Below are 19,107 nucleotides of genomic sequence, written 5' to 3'. Positions count from 1 at the left end.
GTATGTAGCAATGTCATCTGTACGTCTTTGTGCCAGCTCTTGTGTTGTTATTCCATGGGGATTTTTTACTACTCCAGTTTAAAAATACTGCCCAGATTATCAGTGAAGTGCCTTGCTACTCATGTGCTGTGGGAGCATGTTACCTTAAATGAGCTGGGAGCAAGACCTGGACTGGCATGATGGTGTGTGCTTAGTCAGAGCTACCTTAGCGAATGTAGGCTGGAGTTGCTCAAACCATTCCATGTTACCTAAAGATGCACAGTTAAAATCAGTACCAAGAGGTGGAAATTTTAGCACAAGTCTTGAGAGAACCTTTTTGCCATCCATCGGCGCTGCACTGGGGCGGGCAGTGCAGCCAAGAGGCTCCAGGGACCTTTTCTGGTCAGAGCAAACACTAGAGGCCAAACATATGCAAAGCTGACTGGTGTAGTTACCAAAACATTACAAAAGGCAAATAATAGCAATAATATATGAACGTTATTGTTTCTGGGACAAACAGAAGGCTGAGCCATTCTTTCATGACTTTTTTTTGCAGTCCAGTTTTTTATTATGTGTTGTTCTTCTAACACTGCAAGGCAAAAGCAGACTCCCCTCTTCCACAAGACAGTTCTGGCTTTACCCAGCTCGTACTTTTGGTGAATGTGCAAAGCAGAGCATGAGGAGGGTAGTGTAGAGTAGGGGTTGGGAAGCCTGTTTTTCTATCCCATCCTATGGAAAAGAAAAAAGCTGTTTCACAAGTGAAGGTGGCACCTCCAGATGTGCATTTCTTGATACGGGTAGAAAAATTAGGAAAAGATGAGGTTTCTGAGCTTCCTAATTCTTCAGCAAATGTGAGTGCCAACAGTGGGAGAGACACGAGGGTCATGGTGCGCACTGCTCAGAGCCTCCCCGGTGTTATACACTGAAGTGTACAAGTGTGCAGGGGCCAGTCAGGATGTGGTTTGGGTTTGTGCACCTTCCCAAACTCTGAAAATATTTAACAGCTTTTTCCTGAGTAAAAATACACTGCATAATATTGCTAAGCTGAAATCCATGGCTTTGGGTCCTGAAAAAAAACCACACACACACAAAACCAGCCAGAAGGACTTAGACTTCTTTCCCCCTAGTCCCCCCTCTCCTCCATCTTCCTCACTCTGCACTCACAGTGATGAGCAGAGCAGATGGCACAATAAACTATAATAAACTGCATAATAAGTGAAGAGCACCAAACACAGCCAGCATGTTAAAATAATAGGCAGGAGACAATGAGTCCCTTATATTGCTTTCTTTAATAATCCCTCCCAGGCTTTCTGATTTCTGTGAGCACTTCCCTTCATTTTGCATCAAGCAGGCTGCAAGAGAAGTCTCTTTCCATGTGCTTGCTTTCTCAGCCCTTCAGGGGATTTATTTAATCTATGTGGTAGTGTCTTGCTGGGCTGATACGAGCAACACTTCCACCGGCTGGTTTTTAGAATTCTTTGTGAGAGCGTTTTCCTCTGCCTTATATTGACCCTGAAACCTAAAGGCACTTGAAATGAGGAGGAGCTGCAGTGAGCAGCAAACCTTCTGGTCTGCGAAAAATGCCAGTGGAGGAACTCGGGGAGAAAGGAGAGAGACCAAATGAATGGAAAATCACTGACATCTGGCTTAAAGTCCAAGAATTGCACATGGTGCTCATGAAGGGACAGAGGATGCCGTCCCTCCCCGGCTGGCCCAGTCCTGGCTGCTTGCAGCGAGACGCAGAACTGCGTGCACAACTCGGAAAACAGCTAACCAAAACGAAGCGTTTTATACCCTGCCCCTCTGTCTGGGCATGTATTCACAAACCTGGGGGCATGAAGCAACACAGAAGGGAAAGAAGATATTTAAAATCGCCAAGCATGAAAAGCTCGTACAGGGCTAAATGAACAGTGACAGAAGTGGCCCAGAGCACAGTCCTGCCTGATGCCCTGGCTGAGAGAGAAGCGGACGCTGCTCCAGACGGCTGCGGGTGGAGGGCAGAGGGCTGGGGCTGCGCAGCCACAGAGGTGAGCGGGACAACAGCCTGGTCTCAGCGCTGCATTCGACACAGCTGCTTGGCACTTTCTGCTCCCGTAACATTTGTTCGTTCTTACCAACAGTCATTTTTTGATACTTCCAGTTTTTCAGCGCAACTGCATTTTCTGTAGAAATGCAATAGTATCCCTGAAGAATGTACGTGCTGTAGCTTTTAGTGTAGCTGTGGACTGGGGACAGAGGGAAAGCTGCAGGTCTGCAGCCCTATCTGCAGGGCTCTCCCTGCAGTACGGCCACCCTGTATGCACGAGTCCCTCAGTGGCCACTTCTGCTTTGCCCCCCATCACCCCCCACTCACCTGCTTGAGGATCTGAGCTGCCATCAGGTGGCTGCAGTCAAAGATGATGCGGAATTCCCTGCCCCGCTTCATCTCCTTCAGCAGCGGCCGGGCATCGTCGGTGTCCAGCGGGAGCTGGCGGATTTTCAGCCGGATATTGTACCTTGATGGGGCCATGATGAGCTCTTGCAGCCGTATAAGGCCTTCAAGCATTGCACAAAGACAAACCCACAGTGTTACAGGAAAGTCTGCCTTTGCCCTGCAGGCTGGGTATCACAGCAAGTTATTTCTTCCTATATCACTTTATGGAATGCAGTCAAGACCTTCCTCCCTCCCTCAAATGGCCATTGCTAAAGCCAAGGTGTCATGTTTCAATCATTAAACCCCCAGATATTTCCAGAGCAGTTGTTCTAAAGAAGAATGGCCTTTCCTGGTGTTTCCCTGCTGCCCCTGCATCCAGCTATGGTAGAGCTGGGGTCCCTGCACTAGGTAAGAAGAGGAGAATAGCAGATTGGTCCTAACCTTTGACATCTCTGGTATCACAACATTTTTTCTTAAGCAAATAAGCCCTTGAGAAAGGACAGAATGTGATAATCAGCTACACAACAAATTAAAATCTGCAGTATTTACCGTGCACAACAGCAAAAGAAAAAAATGAATATGTGCTTAGATTTATGAATCGTATAGTTCATAATAGTCACTTAATGACAGCTTGTAACTTTCTTACTACCCTTAGAATTCAGTTCTTATTTAGGCAGAAGGTACAAAGCCATGCGGAATGCAGCTGAGCAGGAATTATTGGTATCTAATGTTGCAAGAAGAAATTCAGCAGATGCCTATTGCAAGGAGGAAAAGAGAGGCATGTCCCTCTGCATAGTGAAAGAAATACATTAGAATACACAACGAAGGGAACATACTGTGACCCACATTTGCAAAACAGGAATGTCAAACTGTGTTCTCATCAGCCCTCCCCTAAAGAAACCATTTGGTTTAGTGGAATTAGGTTGGACAGGCTATCCAATGTGTCTTTTGTTTGGGGGGGGAGTTTATCTATAGTGCTGTGCAGTGCTTTGCTTTGTTTAACCGTCAACAACTTGCTTTATGTGAAAAACTTTGTCAGCTATGTTTTAGAGAATTAGCCAGAAAAACAAAAAACTTCCCAGAACTGCTTTTGCTTTTAGCTGGGAAACTGCATCCTCAATGGCAGCCACAGACCAAGGTCTTTGCTTGTGTAGATGGGCACCACTGTGCCAAATACAGCCGTGCTGAGCCAGAGCACACCAGCGGACAATTAATCCTCCCCTTGACCCTTTGTCAGCTGGGGTGGTGCTGAGGGTTACCCGCTTTCTAAGCACTTTGTGAATTAAATGCTTCAGAAGGGATCCCAGGGCCTTCCACAGCGCTCGCCTGAATGCTGGGGAACTGGTGTGTCCCCATGCACTGATCACTGCATGGGGTGTCATTTTGCTCCTAAAAGGGTTCATTAGAAAAGTTCCTAAATGAGACTCACAACAAAAAATCTCCTGGATTCCTCCTTTAAAGCCCCTCCTTTACCTACCTGTACTGTCATCGTAAACCACAGTGGCTGACCTCCATTTCAAATACTGCACAAGGTCCAGAATGGCATGGCTAAGGGAAGCATAGTCAGGATACAGGTTGACATAGAAAGTGTCCTTGTTATCCAAAGGGTGATGCTTCCATCGAAGCTGTATGTGGGGGACTTCCAGGGCATTGCAAATAGACTGGACGGCATTGGTACAGGAGCCTTGGGAAGGTCCGAATATTGCTACGACCCCCAGAGCGAGCTGGTCACAGGCTGGAAAAGGAAAGGAAGGGAGGGATGCTGTCAGTAGAGTACGGGACACCTCTGCGGGAGGGGTGAGCGTTGGGGTAGCTGTGGGGGCACAAACAGCTTCTTCCTGACCTGGACCATGGAGCAGTGGACGGACAGACAAGCTTCTGGGCACTAACAGCAGCAGAGATATTAGGTAATTACAACAGTGACGAGAGACAGAGAGAGAGAGGAGGAATTATGGCAAATGGGGGTCTGGACCAGTGGTTAGAGGCACAGACTTGTTTCCAGAGGAGGGAATAACAGCTACAGCAGGTTAGAAACGGCTGAGCCTCCAGAGTTGTGAAAGGAATACCCAGAGATGATCAGAATCACTCTGACAAATGTGTTTTTCCGTCAATTTTAATAGATTTTTTTTTTGTCTGCAAAATAATGCTTTTCATACCTTTGTTTAAGCTTTTACTGAGAAATTAGAACAACTGCATTTGGGGCTGCATGTTTAGGGGGGGAAAAAAAAGGAAAAGTTTTTCAGGGGAACAGGAACAGATTGTTTCTCAACTGCTTCTGCAGGTCCTTCCAAACTGAACGCTAATGCTTAGCACTGTCAGCAGGAGCTTTGTGACGGCTACATTTCATTAAAAGATTTTAGGAAAGCAACTGCTCCCAGCCCGAGAGGGGCATGAACGCAGACAGCAGCTAAGGCATGTGGGTCCCCCCTGGACATGCACATGTCCCTGGAGCGGGTCCTGCGCATTCTGGTCCTGTCCCAACACTTGGTGCAGCCAACCTGCGTGCTCCCAGGAGCCTGGCACAGAGGAGTGCCAGGCAGAGCTCTGAGGAAACCTCCACGACAAAACAATCTTAAAAAGGGACAGCCGGGGTCAGTGAACTCGACTGTGAGCAGATATCCCCTCTCTCCAGGGATGCCTCTCTTATAACTGTGGGCTCAGGCAGCAGGTTTCATTTCTCCCAAAACAGAAGCAAACTCAGTAAGCTCTCAGGTCATCAGCCCCACAGCCTTTGCTGCATAGTCCCATTTCTTCCCTCCCTTTCAGTAATTCAGGTGGGCTGCTGTTACCTGATAATGAAAAATTACTGTTAGGAAGAGAACAGAATATCTATGCTACGGATGTTAAAACTGCCAGGGATACAGTAAAATAAACAAACGCATGGCCTACAGACCTTCGCTCAGGATTAGAAGCAAACACTGAAAGGAGTTTTGTGAGGTTTGCAGAGGGAAAAAAGAATAGTTGTTCCCCTTATATTAAAATGCCTCTAGAAGGTCAGCTCCTGGAGGACTTCTCATCTATATCACTGACTAGAGCAGGACAAAATGAGCTGCTGGGTCTCAAGTGAAACCATGCTCTTTTTTTGCTGAATAAAATGGCCACAAAGTTGCTAAGAAGTGTGCTCTGCTCTTACCTTTCTTAGTTGCTTCAAAGCTGTCGTGGAAGTGTATCCTCTGAATGTCATAGGTTAGTGTTGTGTTAGGCAACAAAGTTCTGTTTCTATTAATAATATTGGCAGAAAATCTGAAGGCTTGCTCCTCAGCACTCATAACCTGGGTATTGGGGCCATCTGCATACTCAAAGATTCCTCCTGCAAGACAAGAGAAAAACAGCATTAAGCCACATAAAGTTTGATTCATAATCTTACGTAGCAAGGATGAGAAAACTCTTGGACAGAGCTGTGACATTTGCAGGCTGAACAAGGCTTGCTCCCAGGACATTTCCTGGACTGAAATAAAGGCATGAAAACATGTGGGGTTTTGTTATATGCTGGTCCATGACAGCGTTCAGAATGCCAGCTTTGCAGGGCAACAGGGGACAAATTTAAAGTCTTGGAATATTTTTGAGACAGATGAGTGTCTTCCCATAAAACTTCAGGACCAGACCTTGGGAAGTGCAGACAGGCCTATTGCTCAGCTGTAGAGATGCTCCAGGTTTGTGCTCTGAGGAGTTACTGCGGTACGAACCCGGCACGGCCCTTCCGTGCCACGCTGGACCGCTCCCCGCCTTGTCCACCCATCTCCAAGTCCTCACGCAGGAGGCAGGCAGTGCAGCTCTGCTGCTTCTATTTTTAGTGCCATTTTTAGTGCCCTTCTCATCTTTTATTGTTCCTCATGTTTAGTTATCCAAGTTCTCAATTCAGACCAGCAGAGACTTCTGAATTTGCCTACCCTACAGCTTATCTGCTCAATAATGCACATCTTGAATGCATGCTTTCCCGTGTTCAAAAGTTGTTAATGCCATTACACATCCCCAAGGGCAACAAGCTCATGTCACAGTATCGCTGGGTTTCTTGGCTCTGTATCTGTGAGTCTTGTCCTCAGTTCCCCACTGACAGCCACTCTAATTGAAGTGACTCAGTGCGGGCGTAAATTATGTAATTGCATGTCCTTGTCTCTGAGATGTAGGTGCTGTCCTGTGCCCCTTGCAGAACCATGGAAAGACACATAAACCTTGCTCTATCTTATTAAAAAGTAAACCAAAATAATTAATGGATGAGCAAGATAAGCAAGTGCAATTGGTAACAGATGGTCTCTGGGTTCATTAGCAGAAGGAAAATCTTCCTCTTCAATTTAAGGTAGTCCTAAAATGTTTTGTTATAGACAACAGATGTCTACTCAGCCCTCCTAGCTTTCAAGCAACTGCGTGAATCTTCCTCGAGGAGCCAGAACACATTATCTATAGTTTTTGTGGCAATTTGGTGTTAGCCAAGAGTGCCAGTTTCGCAAGAGCCAAGCTGACATTTCTGTTGACAGCCACACTCTGTGCGTCCTCCCAGGAACCTGACCAAAGCCATGGGCTGAGCGAACCACAGTACAAATGCTTGGAGATTTTCACAGCAAGGGTGCAAAGGGAGCTGCAGAAGGCCTCTGACTTTTCTGCTCCCCAGAATCATGATAAGTCACTCCATCCTCTTCCCCTGCAGCCTTTGTGCATCTGTGTCCCCAGTTGTAAAGTGAATGTGGTAATTAATTTACATTCATAAACATCCAAAAACATTTGAGCTGTTCACTGCACGTCTCTGGTAGAAAAAAATAGTACTGATTTCAGTACTAACCTTGGTAATAGGGAGAAGAATAAAGAAAAAGAGGCTGAATGCTCATTCTGGAGACCCATTTCAGTCCCATGCGATCTTCAGCAAGTCACTTTTGACCAGGTTCTCAATCTAGAATGCCTAGCAGTGTAGGCAGGAGCCTAGCAAAATTGCCCAGTTGCCTCATTCTCACTGGATCATGCCAAAACATTTAGTTATTGACCGGTGCATGGAAAATTATTCATTCATATCAAAGTTTGCACATGCTGGTAGCTCAATCTAAGATTCTTAGGGCTGAGAAACTTCATACACAATATTACAGCAGAAACAATAAACAAAACTAAAGTGAGCATGAGATTCATCCCTGTCTTTCTGTTCAAAGCTTTACTGTCCAGAACATTTTAGCAAGGGTTTTTTTGTTTTCTAGCATCATCCTGAAGTGATAACAGGGTTCATGTTACATTGATTATCAACTAGCTGACATTAAGCTTTCTCCTAGCTCACAGCTTTCAGGGTTGCTTTGGAGCATGTCTTATTATGATAGAATATAGAAGGGCTGGGTATGTGGATTATTGGTGTTTGGTCCCAAATAAATTAATGTTCCAGACATCCAACTGGATATAACAGGCTTTTTGACAGAAAAGAATTTTCTGTGCAGCCACCCAATACCTTGAATTTAGTGCCTGGCAATGAGAAAGCAGACAGGCAGAAGTAATGTATTTCTGGTTATACTGCTGGGTGCTGAATATATTGGGACAATGTGAAATCTACTGCAGTTGCTAGGGTGTTGAAGAGCAGCCACCACATGCAACAGCCTGCTCTTTTCTCAGAAACCTGGGGGACGGAGAGTGCCTGACAGCAGATCTGCACTGCAGCTGGGTGTGCTGAGCACAGCCCTGTCCCTTCGGTAGCGGCTCCCTGCTCCTGGAGATCGTGTGCTGCCGTCCCTCTTGGCTTGTGCGCCTCTCCTTCAGAGATGTTCATTCTGATCATTATTTAAAGAGCCTAATAACCAGCTTGAAACAGCTGATTAATACATAATCTTCATCATGATTACATAGCATAACTGGCATTAATTTGAAAAGCCATCTAATTATGAAAATAATTGTTGCAGCTTTTCCATTTGAGCAAAATGGAGAGTATCAGCTTGTGCTATTGAAAGAATGAGGGATGTGACATCAGCTGGCTGATCGCCAGGCTGGGGGGGACCCCATGCATCCCCTGCAACCCTCAACAGGAAAGATGAAGCAATGCAAAGCTGAGCAATCTGCTGCAAAGTGTTCAAACAAACAAACTTGGTCAGTTCTCCCTGTGCTCCCCAGAGAGAGTGATTGCATGTGGGTCTTGCAACAGTAACCTCACTGTGACTTTACTCTTATCAAAGTATAGAAAGTCAATGGGCTATAAAAAGTCAACAACAAAACAGTTTCTACTTTTATATACTAACTATAAACAAGTTTCATCTGAGAGAGTAAAACTACAGGTCCTTTAGTGTTGCTGTCTCTCTCTAAACCATTTCTGCCTCCTCCCTATTTTTGAAGTTATTTCAAATGTCTTGGAGATTAATGGATGCTGCTCGCTTGACCTGGTGCTAACGACCTTTTCGCAGTATTGCCTCTGTCTGTTAAGGTCCCAGCTTCCCCTTCCTTCCTTCTTTACCTCCCATGGCTTTGCAGACAGATAAAAGATGGCCATGCTGAGGTCTGTCATGCTTTGTAATGTCCTCCTGATGTTCATGAGTGCATTTGCTGCTTAATTTGTCCAGGAAGGTACCGTGCTGTTTCCTTGACCAGTCAATACAGCCCATAGACTCCCTACTGCAACGCCATGTGTTGTTCAACACACACTGAGGTTTGCCAACTTCAGGTTGAGTTTGTTTGCATATATGTTTTTCCCTGAAAACCTTCCTTTTATGCCATGTTTGTATGGCCTTTAGTGCAATGGGGTCCAGGTCTGGGAGTCAGCCTTGTAGGATATGCCTCAGCACAAACTGTTGATACCTTCTCAGGCAGGACAGGATCAAATGCTATCAACTGTTATCATTTACTTTTACATATTTTTTGATGGAGTCATCTGTTATTACATTTGACTTCTTGGATTTTAAATATCAGTCACTAGGCAGGTTAAATAATCATTCAGTTGTCTTCTGCCTTTAAAGCAGGCTAATTGCTCCCCGGAGAATGTCAATCAGCATATGGGAAAACACGCTAATTAGAATCAACTTCATGTCTTGTTATTTTATGTTATTTTATTTGATGACCACTGATGTGCTGCTGAGGTGGGGAGTTTTAAAAATTCAAAATGAGAATCCAAAGCAAACACATGAAACTGTCCTTTAGATCTAGACCAGAGTTAGGGCCGACCCACGGGAAGGAGGCTGGCACTGCATGTGAAGGGAGGTTTAGCTGCAAAACACAGAGAATCTCACTGTGAGTAGCGGAAAATCAGCCTCTCTGTTCAGGGTAAAATCTGGATCCCACAAAACACCCAAAATCCCACTGATGCTGATCAGAATGGGCCCAAGTCTGTCTGCATTGAGCAAAGATGTGCTGCATTCCTCCCATCCCCAGGTGACGACGCTGGAAGACTTTTGGAATAGCCCCAGGAGGGAGCCAGAAAGAAGCCTGGTCAATGGGATGGGAATCCTTTTCCAGTGCTCTAGCTTATCCTGAGCTGCGGCTGCGCAGGCTGAATGCAATTGGAGTTATTTTTAGCCTTGTCGAAAGCTAAGTCAAGAAAGTCAAAGTATTTTAGGTTTTCACTTTCTCCCCTCTTCCCCTTTTTAACAAAATAAACAGCTTCATTCTTGGAAAGAAAATTCCAACAGCCCTCAGCGTGTGGTGTGATCTCTTATCTTTTACTCCTTATAAAATCACTGAGTTACTTAGCTTTGAAGAACAACTATTTCTGATAACACTTTTCTCTCCCCCGCTGACAGTGTTGTTAACACATTTAGACAGCTTTCTGACAGTCTTTTTCCATGTGACATCCTGGAAGAAATACTTGTTTTGAAATAGCTCTTACTGAGGATGGAGCCAGCCTGAGCTCCTCCAGGGACGCAAGAGTTCCTGCCTCTGTCTCACAGACCTCTCGTGCCCAGGGATCTGTATTTTATGTATTTATAATCTGAGGTCACAAAACACCTTTCTTGTTGAACAGCAGGGCTGGCTGTGGCATGGCAATTTGTCCTCTTCTGATGGGCTCTGTTTTGGGGACAACATTAGCCAACGGGCCGATCAGGATCTGTACACATCATGTTCCACCAGGATGCCGCTCAGCAGGTCCCCGAGGCAGGAGGATGGGAGAGCCCTTCCTCACAAGACGTGCCTCCCCTGGGAATGCTTTGAGAACTGCTGCTTCTGCTCATCTGACCAGTCCAGTGGAGAGAATTTCACTGTCATGGTCCAGGTCCCTCCAGGGCCGGTGTTTATACCGACAAAGAGAAATGAGACAACACTGGTGGGAAGTAAAATAAAGTTCTCAGGCGCACGAGGCTGTGCACTGGGAATGGAGCTAAAACTCCCAGAGACTGCCCGTCAGCGTGGGACTGTTACAGTCTCAGATGCAATAATACTGAATGCAGTGAAAGCAGCAAAATCCAGAAGGCAAAAAATATCAGCAAAAAAAAAAAAGGAAAAGCAATGACAGATTTGTTCACAAGAAATCTCTCCTTGCACTTTCCCCCAAGGAGCTGCTACTATAAAATGCTCCCAAGTAAATGCAGCTGAAGCTGGAGTTGGTCCCTCGTACAGCCAGGCATTGAGTGGAGCCCCTGTATCTGATGTCAGTGCCAGCTGGTGTTCTCCAAACAGAAACAAAATCATCCTATAAATGGATGAGTGAGGAAGGCAGTGCCGAGCAATGTTGGGGGCTCCCACCCTTCAGCACCTCTTCAGTCGAGAGCCCTTTTTACTGCCTGGGAAGTCCTTGCACCCCGGAGACATGCACTGGAGCCCTCTGCCCTGGTCCTCCACAGGCTCCCATCGGACCGTACGTGTCCCTGTGGCAGGACTGTGGACGGGACAGGCTCAATGCAAAGGCAGTAAATGGAACTTGCAAACTTATTGAAACAAACCTTCTGGGGAGGAGCTGAAAATAATCTCTTAGGTCTGTCAATGGGTTTCTGACTTTGACAGAACAATGGCACGGCAGGATCTGAGTTCCTGTCCCCTTAAACTGCTGCTGATCATGCATCAGGCCTGTCACTTCAGTGTGGCACTGCTTAATGTGACGCAGCACAGCCACATATCCAAAGCAATTTCAGGCTTCATAAACATGCATCACGCATGAGAGACCCTGTGCAGGAATCTGCTGCTGCTGCTGCTCACAGGCGCAAGCTGTCCCCTGCCCACGGAGGTTGCTCTCTCTCTGGATGCTAATTGCTTAAAACCCAGGAGGAGGATCTGACTCCGAACGCAAGAGGAGGATTAACCTCAGAGCCGGTGTGTCTGGATTGCTTACACTCACACGGTGCCTGTATTCATTATGCATCTCTTTTATAAGAATTAAAAAGGAATCGGGTCCGTCCCCGAGCAGACAAACGTTACTCCCCTGGCAGTTTCTCTGGCTCTCAGGTCCAGCGTATTTCCAGCTGTATTTTCTGAGGGCCCCGGGTTCGCTCTGACTCCACGGACTGATGAAGCCCATGGTGTACCTGCCGAGCTGGAAGCTTCGCCCATGCCCATGATACCCAACAGCGAGATGGAGCCCAGCGGGGGCTCAGCCCACCCTCCCCATGGTCCGTCTGCCTGCTCGAAGAGCCTGGCTGGGGGGAGTCGTGAGTGCCCCAGCTACTATTGCCAAATTTGCTCCCTAACACCCTTCCGAAGAGGCAAGGTGTGGTGCAGGGAATACAGCTCTCGCTCTGGTTTGAACCCCCTGTGAGCTCAGAGGAGAGACAGACACAGTGGAACTGCTGGTCCCCAAGGTGGCCAGGAGCTCCCCGTCCCCCCAACACCATCAAAAGCGAACACGAAAATTCAGATTTCTAACCCTAACGACAGCGCCAAGGCACCAGCAGCCTCCGCCGGCACTGCTGCATGGCCGCTGCCGTGGGACTTCAGCGTGGGGCTGAATTGGAGAGGGGGACAGTCCGGCTCTCAGCTACCTGCCTGCAGCCTGGGTCCCCAGCACTGCTCGCCTCTCCGGGGGTGTCCTGGGGACCCCACAGCAGCTGACGGGAGGAGCTGATGGACTGAGCAACATTCCCAGGACCTCAAATTCCACCACATTTTGCAGCATAATGAAAGGCCAGGTACTTGCTGAGTAATGCCAAGAAAATTAATTCAACCAGAAAATCAGATATGCAAAATGTGTGTGTCCCATCAGGAGGGATTTTCCCGCCTGCCAGGACAGAAAGCCCGTCACAGCGGGTCAGTCCATTCCCAGGAGATGGCGTCTCCCTTTTTTCTCATTTTGATATTGAATATGCAAAATCCTATTTCATTTGTACTGTATTAGGTACTTCATGTCACAGGGGGTGACATTCTTCTCCTATGTATAAGCTGTTTAACAGATGAGCAGTCAAGTGGCAAGGAAATACGTTATTAATGCTTCTGGTTAAATTAACTGATTAAACCCACTGTAGCTAAAATGTATGTATCAGCACTTTACTTGCACTAAATGAGAAATTAATGGAACATGGCGGCGTGTTTTTTTAAGGAAAAGTAGATAGGGATGGTCCGGAAAGGTATGCCACCTCCCGTAGAAGCTACCTGTTCGGTCCATGGGCCGCACAGGTTTGGTTTGTTGAGCACAGCCATTTGCACCCTCGTCAGCGTGTGCGGGCGCAGGCACCGCTCGTCCCCGCGGGGCTGGGGCACGGCTGGGCGCACGCCTGAGTGGGTTGCAGCTCCTACAGACAAACTTCTCCTTTGCAACTCCTACTTGCTTGGCCTAATTGGCAATGTTTCCTCTGCCATTTCTTTGAACAAGCTGTTCTGGTGTTGCATGTTTTACATCTGAGAAAGAGCATTTACCACAGCAGCAGTGCGTAACCCCGACCAAGGGAGCGGATCAAAGCACTAATCTGAGATCAAAGGCCTTCAGCAGTGCTACAGCAGAAATAAATTAAGCTAGCAACAGATTTCCTAATGATATTTAAATTTTTAATTTGCATAATACATGATTAAAATGAAATGGGCATTTTTATTTTTTAAGCGGGCTCAATTAATTAAAAAAATAAAAAAGCAGCGTCATAATCTCCTAGGAATAGATTCCCATCAAGATAAGAGCAATGAAAATGCCCAGAAACTTTGAATTTACCCAATATACAGCTCACAGCACAATGCAGAACTCCACAAGTGACCGGTGAGTTGCAGCCCAAGAAACCCCCGAGGGGCAGAGCTGCCAGAATGAGCCCGGTGACACCCAGTCCCACGAGTTTCCCTCAGCAGTGGCTGAGGGAAAGGCTCCCACAGGCTCTACAGTTTTACTTTAAGCGGGCGTATTTCTCTGAAAAAGGTAGATCTTGCAAGCTTTGGGCTACTCGCATTCGACTTGTTCTCGCTATCAGATACCTCACCAAATACTTGGGCTCACTTTGATTAATTAGCAATTCAGATTTTTTGTGCGTGGGCTGCCACAAGTACAGAATTAAACCGCAGCATTTATTCGTGCCTCTGACACCCTGCTGCTGGGGAGGAACATCTGGGCTGGACCGTGCCCACCAGCGCCCGTCAAGTCCGATGCCCAGACCTGCCCCGCAGCAGAGGCGCGCTGGAGGAGGTGAGCCCTCGCCGGCTCTGCGCCATGAGCAGCTCCCTCCCCAAAACCTTACTGAGATGGTGTAAACTCGGCAAACGCATCCTGGAAATCACCGATGACCGAATAAATCAGGCATGCTCCGATGTCATTTTTATGGTTGTGCTTTGGGCTATAAGCACGTTTTAAACTGTAATATATGGGAGAAAAAAATGTTTGAAAGCTTAAAATTATTAAGGATCTATAATACAGGGTTTAGGCAACACAGCTGTAAGTATATTTTTCTATTGTGTTTTATTGGCCTGCAGTGTAATCTAGTGTTAGATATGATGTCCATCTGGCGCACAGCTCGAGCGAAATACGAAGCAGAGAACAAGGCCACAACTGAAATAAATCCAGGCTCATGCCTGTGATTGACCGGGCTTGTAACAAAACCTGCAGGATGATAAAATACTTCAGATTTGTCTTTATTATGTGCTGCAGAGCTCAGCGCTGGCACCGTGTCTCCCTGCAGACGCTCTCCAGTTGCGGACCCCCCTGCCACCGCTGCGCTCTGCCCTCGCAGGTGATTAATTACGGGTGCTACAGCAGAGCCTCCGCCCGAGCGGGCAAAATGCTTTTCTTACTTATCCCAGTGCAAACTGGGTCTGACTGGTTAATTTGTGAAAATTCACTGTAAACTGAATACAGGGTGTTGAAAACGAAGAACACGTTTTTGAGGAAAAAAATTGCCTTCTCAGTTAAACTGGAATTTGCAAATCTCCGGGCTCTGCATTAAGGGAGCCCCGGCTTTGGGGCTGCTGGGACCTGCACAAACCCCCTGAACCCAGGGGTGGTCTCTGCAACAGGCACTGCCTTCGGGCCGCCTGCAGACTCCTGAACTGGTGCCCAGCCAGCAGAGCACGGCCAGTCTGAAACATCGTGTGTAAGAATGACTATAAGAATTCATTCCTAAGAATGAAACTTGTATGTAGGAATGAACCTTGCAGAGGAGGAGCAGTAACACTGACCGGGCTTACGCTCTTCCCAACAAGTGCTCAACCTCGAGACTACGCAGTTTGGCTGGCTGTGGTTTTTGAAGTTCTCTGTCCATTTTCTTTCCCTACCAGTTACTAGCTCCTGTTTTACCTGGAAATAGAAATATACCCGGTATAAATATGAAATAGAAGGTGTCCTGAAATGAAATCAAGTCTCGCATAAAAATTCAACCCAATTAAAATTACAATTATTGCATGTTAATTGATTTCTTCTTAAATATTCATTGCTAAGCCCCAGCTAATAAATGTTAATACCCACCTGGCATGTAGCATATAATATTAGACTTAAGAAATCTAAATTAAATCCTATACTTCATTTACAATGTAACCAAATACCAGCAGTCAACTGATTGTTTCTCATTCTTGTGTTGATGCTTCCAAAAATCAGGGCTTTAAGTAAGATGATGCATTGAATAGCAAATGCAGTTCTGCAAATATTATGACATATTGTTTGTCATCTGCCCTAAATATTTAACAGTTCAGTTTTACAAGATTTTTATGCCACATGCTGAGAACTTGCTCCTGATAGATGCTGAATTTGATTGATGAAATGGATTCCATTCAGGACCTGACAATCCCAAACACTTGTCAGGGTCTTTGCTGTTAGCATCTTCTGGTTTTTTCCCCTCTTTTTAAAAGAAAGCAGAGAGAGGGAAAAAAACCCACCCCACAGGGTTCTCTGGAAAAATTGTTTCTGCTTAATCCCATGTACTCTCCACAGAAAAACCTTTACGCAGGAAAAGATCAAAGGTCTGTAATAGATTTCAACAGGTTTCCAAGAGGTGCCTGGTGCAGAAGGGAGTTCAAGGCTCGAGTGATTGAACTGCCCTGTGCTGCTGGTGCTCAGGGGCAGCCAAAGATGTAATTGGGAGAGTTAGACACCTATTTTAGCCTTTTTATCTTCCTATTTTAATGTCGTTAGACAGAGAGAACCCCAGACTTTGCCAGGATATGGTGCTTGTTGTGCGTGCTGCGAGCAGGAGGTGGTGGGGAGCACGGGGGGCAGTGCCCGTGCTGCTCCACGCCGTGCTCGGTAAAAGAAATTCAGAGCCCAATTTTGGTGAGATGGGGTTTTCTCTCTCTGTTTCTAGGTGGTGGAGAGGGAGGAACGAGGAGTGTTTCTGGCAGCGCGGGCAGACCCCGCTGACAGCCCAGCGGCAGGGAGCCCCCAGCCCTGGAGCATCCCGGGGGGAGGGCGGCCGCTGCATCTGCATGGTCCGCTATTTTGTGAGGAAACGAAGCTCAGGATTTTTTAGAAATTCCTTCACAGTCTACCTTGACTAACATCTTCCACGGTGGGAAAGATCTGCCTAGGGTAGGCATTTTGTAAATGTGCGATGGTCAAAATTTTTTATGAATGGTTATTTTTCCTTCCCTTTTTTTTTATTTTTAATTTCTTAATTGTCAGTTCTGAATACCCAGGGTAATTACAGCTGAAAGATTTGCTGACTTAAAAGCAGCACTTTATTCCAGGGAATGAAAGAAAAAAAGGGAATGACAAAAGGATCTGCTCTGAAAAATGCTCTCATTATTTTCCTGTCATCTGTACTCTGAATTTACAAACAGCTACACACAGAGCCCGGGATGCAAAGGGATGCACTGGAACTGCCCGGCAGCACGACTGCAAAGGAATTTTACGTTCCCCTAAACGATCAAAATCAGCTATTAAAAATCTTTTCAACCTCATAAAAGAGAACGATGCACATGAAAGAGCAGCTTGCGTGGAGCTGGGATCGGTGCCTTTGGCCGAACGCACCGCTCGCTCTGGGGCTCGCCGAGCGTGGCTGTAGCGCAGGGATGCGATGATGGGCACCCCGCCTGCGCCCAGCCGCGCTGCCAGCCTGCCCAGGACGGCTTTATATCGCTTCTGGCCCCTCTACCCAGGGCCAGGGTCTGGCCCGTGGTGCGTGTGGAGCGGGCCGTTCCCACCGGAGCAGGGGCCCGTTCCCGTCCATGCTGGGCTCTGCTTCTGTGGGAAAAGGGGTTTGGATGGTGCCGTGAGACGGGACCAGACCCAAGCGCCGTCCTGGGGCTCAAGCTGCTCCGCGCCGAGCTCGGGGAAGGGCAGGGCGCCCTGCGAGGCCCTGCTTGTGTCTCTGCTCCTGCTGGGGTGACAAGAGCAGCGAGTGCCATTTTACACCATCTCGTTACCCAGGGCTGGGAGCCGCTGCTCTGCAGAGTGATCCAACTGTCACATTGACAGAGCTGAATGCATTTCAGTATGAATTGAACCAAATATGTGCTAATGAAGCTGAATATTCATTATTATGACTAAACAAACTAAGTGAATCACAAATTAAGTGGGTAAATTATTAGTTTGGTAGCTCAGAAAAGGGGAAATTTGAAGACCATTCCAATTACAGAGGAGGTGGAATAGGAAAACTTTATGAATAGATTCAAATCCAATTAAAAATGCGTGTTAGTCATTGTATAGTGCTTCACACCTTTGTCATCAATGACAATGGATGTAACCGTACCACTTGTCTGCTCAGCAGTGACCTAACCACTTAATTGTTCACACCAAACCCCAGAGCTTTGATGTTTTATGGTAATTCTAAGATTTATCATAGTGATCACTGTTTATTTAATGCTAAGGACACTGTTTCCTCAACTACAGCATTATGAATTACCAAGGATTATGTGTTGAGTAGCTCCTATTGATTCATGCAGAGCTAATTAATGAGATACATCACCCAATCATAAACATGAGCGATAACACATGCCTCATTAGCACAAATGAGCAAACTGCTACAGGGAGCATAGAGGGTGGGGTCAGGTCTCTGGAAGGGCTAATGGGGTAATATCTACTGATTGAAGTAAAACTTCTTTTATAAACTCTGAAGTAGACAGTGAAAAGCAGCACCTGCCTGCGGGTTATGCGCTGCTGCTGGGCTATTGCTGCCTTCTAATTGCCCTGGCCTTGGGGTGGGTAGTTCTGCCTCTCTGGGGCAGCTGGAGCCTCTTTCAGAGCGGTGGGAGAAGCTGGGGGAGCGATCAGAGTGTAAAGCAGACCCGTAGATCTAAGGTATGTTTGTTGAACTTTATTTAGATAAAAATGTCTTTTTTGTTATCTGGAGCCTCTCCTGTAGGTGATACAGGAATTAGCACATTGTGCCAGCTCTGGAGCATGGCATAGCTGAAGAGGTCTCTGTAGGAATCGGGTTTTGGCTAGGCAGTTGGTAAAGACTGGGAAGGTAGCTCAAGTCTGGGAGCCTTCTCTGCTGCCAGGACCAGAGCCTTGCTGTGGTCAGAGCACAGCGGGGACTGCTCAGACCACAATCTCTGTACCTCCGTGTCACTATCTTAGTTCTAGGTCTGTTGGGATAGTACTGTGAAAGATAAACTGACTGGCTTCCCATGGGATGTTAAATAACCCCTTACTTTCTTACATACACACACACGCACACCCAGAATTGTTAGTTTTTGGTGGTTTTTCCTGCTATTTCTTTCATTTTAGATGAGTCGGTATCTCCTGTGTAATGGTTGTATAGTATAAAGTAAACTGGGAGCCATAAACTGAGAGTAGCACGAATTCAATGGAAAACATGATTTGACAGAAGTTAAGCAAGCTCGGGAGGAAGGGATACTTGCGAGTGGGAGATGCAAAAGGAGCTTAAAATGCAGCTGAGTTGAATTTGACTTTAATTAAAAAGCATATTCAAGGAAGAGATTTCTGACAGGAAAGCTGAGAGGAGTGAAGGCTTCCTATTTCCCACCCTATTTATAAATCAGTGAACATGAGCTGGCATTCCTCCTCTCCACAGTGGGTCTACAGTAAGCAGATTGTCTGTGGGGAAACCACATGAAGCTGGGCAAAACAATCCTCCCCCTCTTCTTCCTGCGTGTGGGACGAGCAGCCCCATGGTGGTTACTACTGCCATGCCTGGGCCATAGATCTGAATCGGGGACAGCGACCCTGACTTACAGATGACTGGTGCAGAACTCAAGCAATATCTTCAGTTTCAAAGAGCTAAGTGAGAAAAAACAAGATTAATAAGTAGAACAGTCCATCTGAAAGCAAATTTGGAGAGGATGCTGCAGAGATATAGCCTACTGTAGTGCTGAGCATCTGGTTTATGTATTGCTTTCTTCTTGATGCGTGTAATATATTTAAAGGCTATTTGGAAAAGATGTTTCTAGCATCTTCTAGCCCAGCAGTAAGTGGGGACTCTGCTGGGTAGAAGCATGTGAATCTGATGAACTGAAGTGTCAGGTCACTGCCA

General features: G+C 46.5%; 1 protein-coding gene across 2 annotated transcripts in view; it reads right to left on the bottom strand.

Moving 5' to 3' along the window:
• GRIK3 (glutamate ionotropic receptor kainate type subunit 3) overlaps window positions 1-19,107 on the bottom strand; it is a 122,587-nt gene that overhangs the window by 49,711 nt on the left and 53,769 nt on the right. For both annotated transcript variants that reach the window (XM_052811610.1, XM_052811611.1), the window contains exons 2-4: window positions 5,526-5,702; window positions 3,870-4,127; window positions 2,333-2,514 (exon numbers count right to left, since the gene is read on the bottom strand). In XM_052811610.1, the coding sequence (XP_052667570.1) occupies window positions 2,333-2,514; window positions 3,870-4,127; window positions 5,526-5,702 (617 nt within the window). The remainder of the gene's footprint in view (window positions 1-2,332; window positions 2,515-3,869; window positions 4,128-5,525; window positions 5,703-19,107) is intronic.

Source organism: Harpia harpyja, chromosome 16 (genome assembly GCF_026419915.1).
Source record: "Harpia harpyja isolate bHarHar1 chromosome 16, bHarHar1 primary haplotype, whole genome shotgun sequence".
NCBI classification, from domain to species: Eukaryota; Metazoa; Chordata; class Aves; order Accipitriformes; family Accipitridae; genus Harpia; species Harpia harpyja.
Note: the sequence above shows the minus strand (reverse complement) of the source record. Positions and strands in the feature narration are given on the sequence as shown.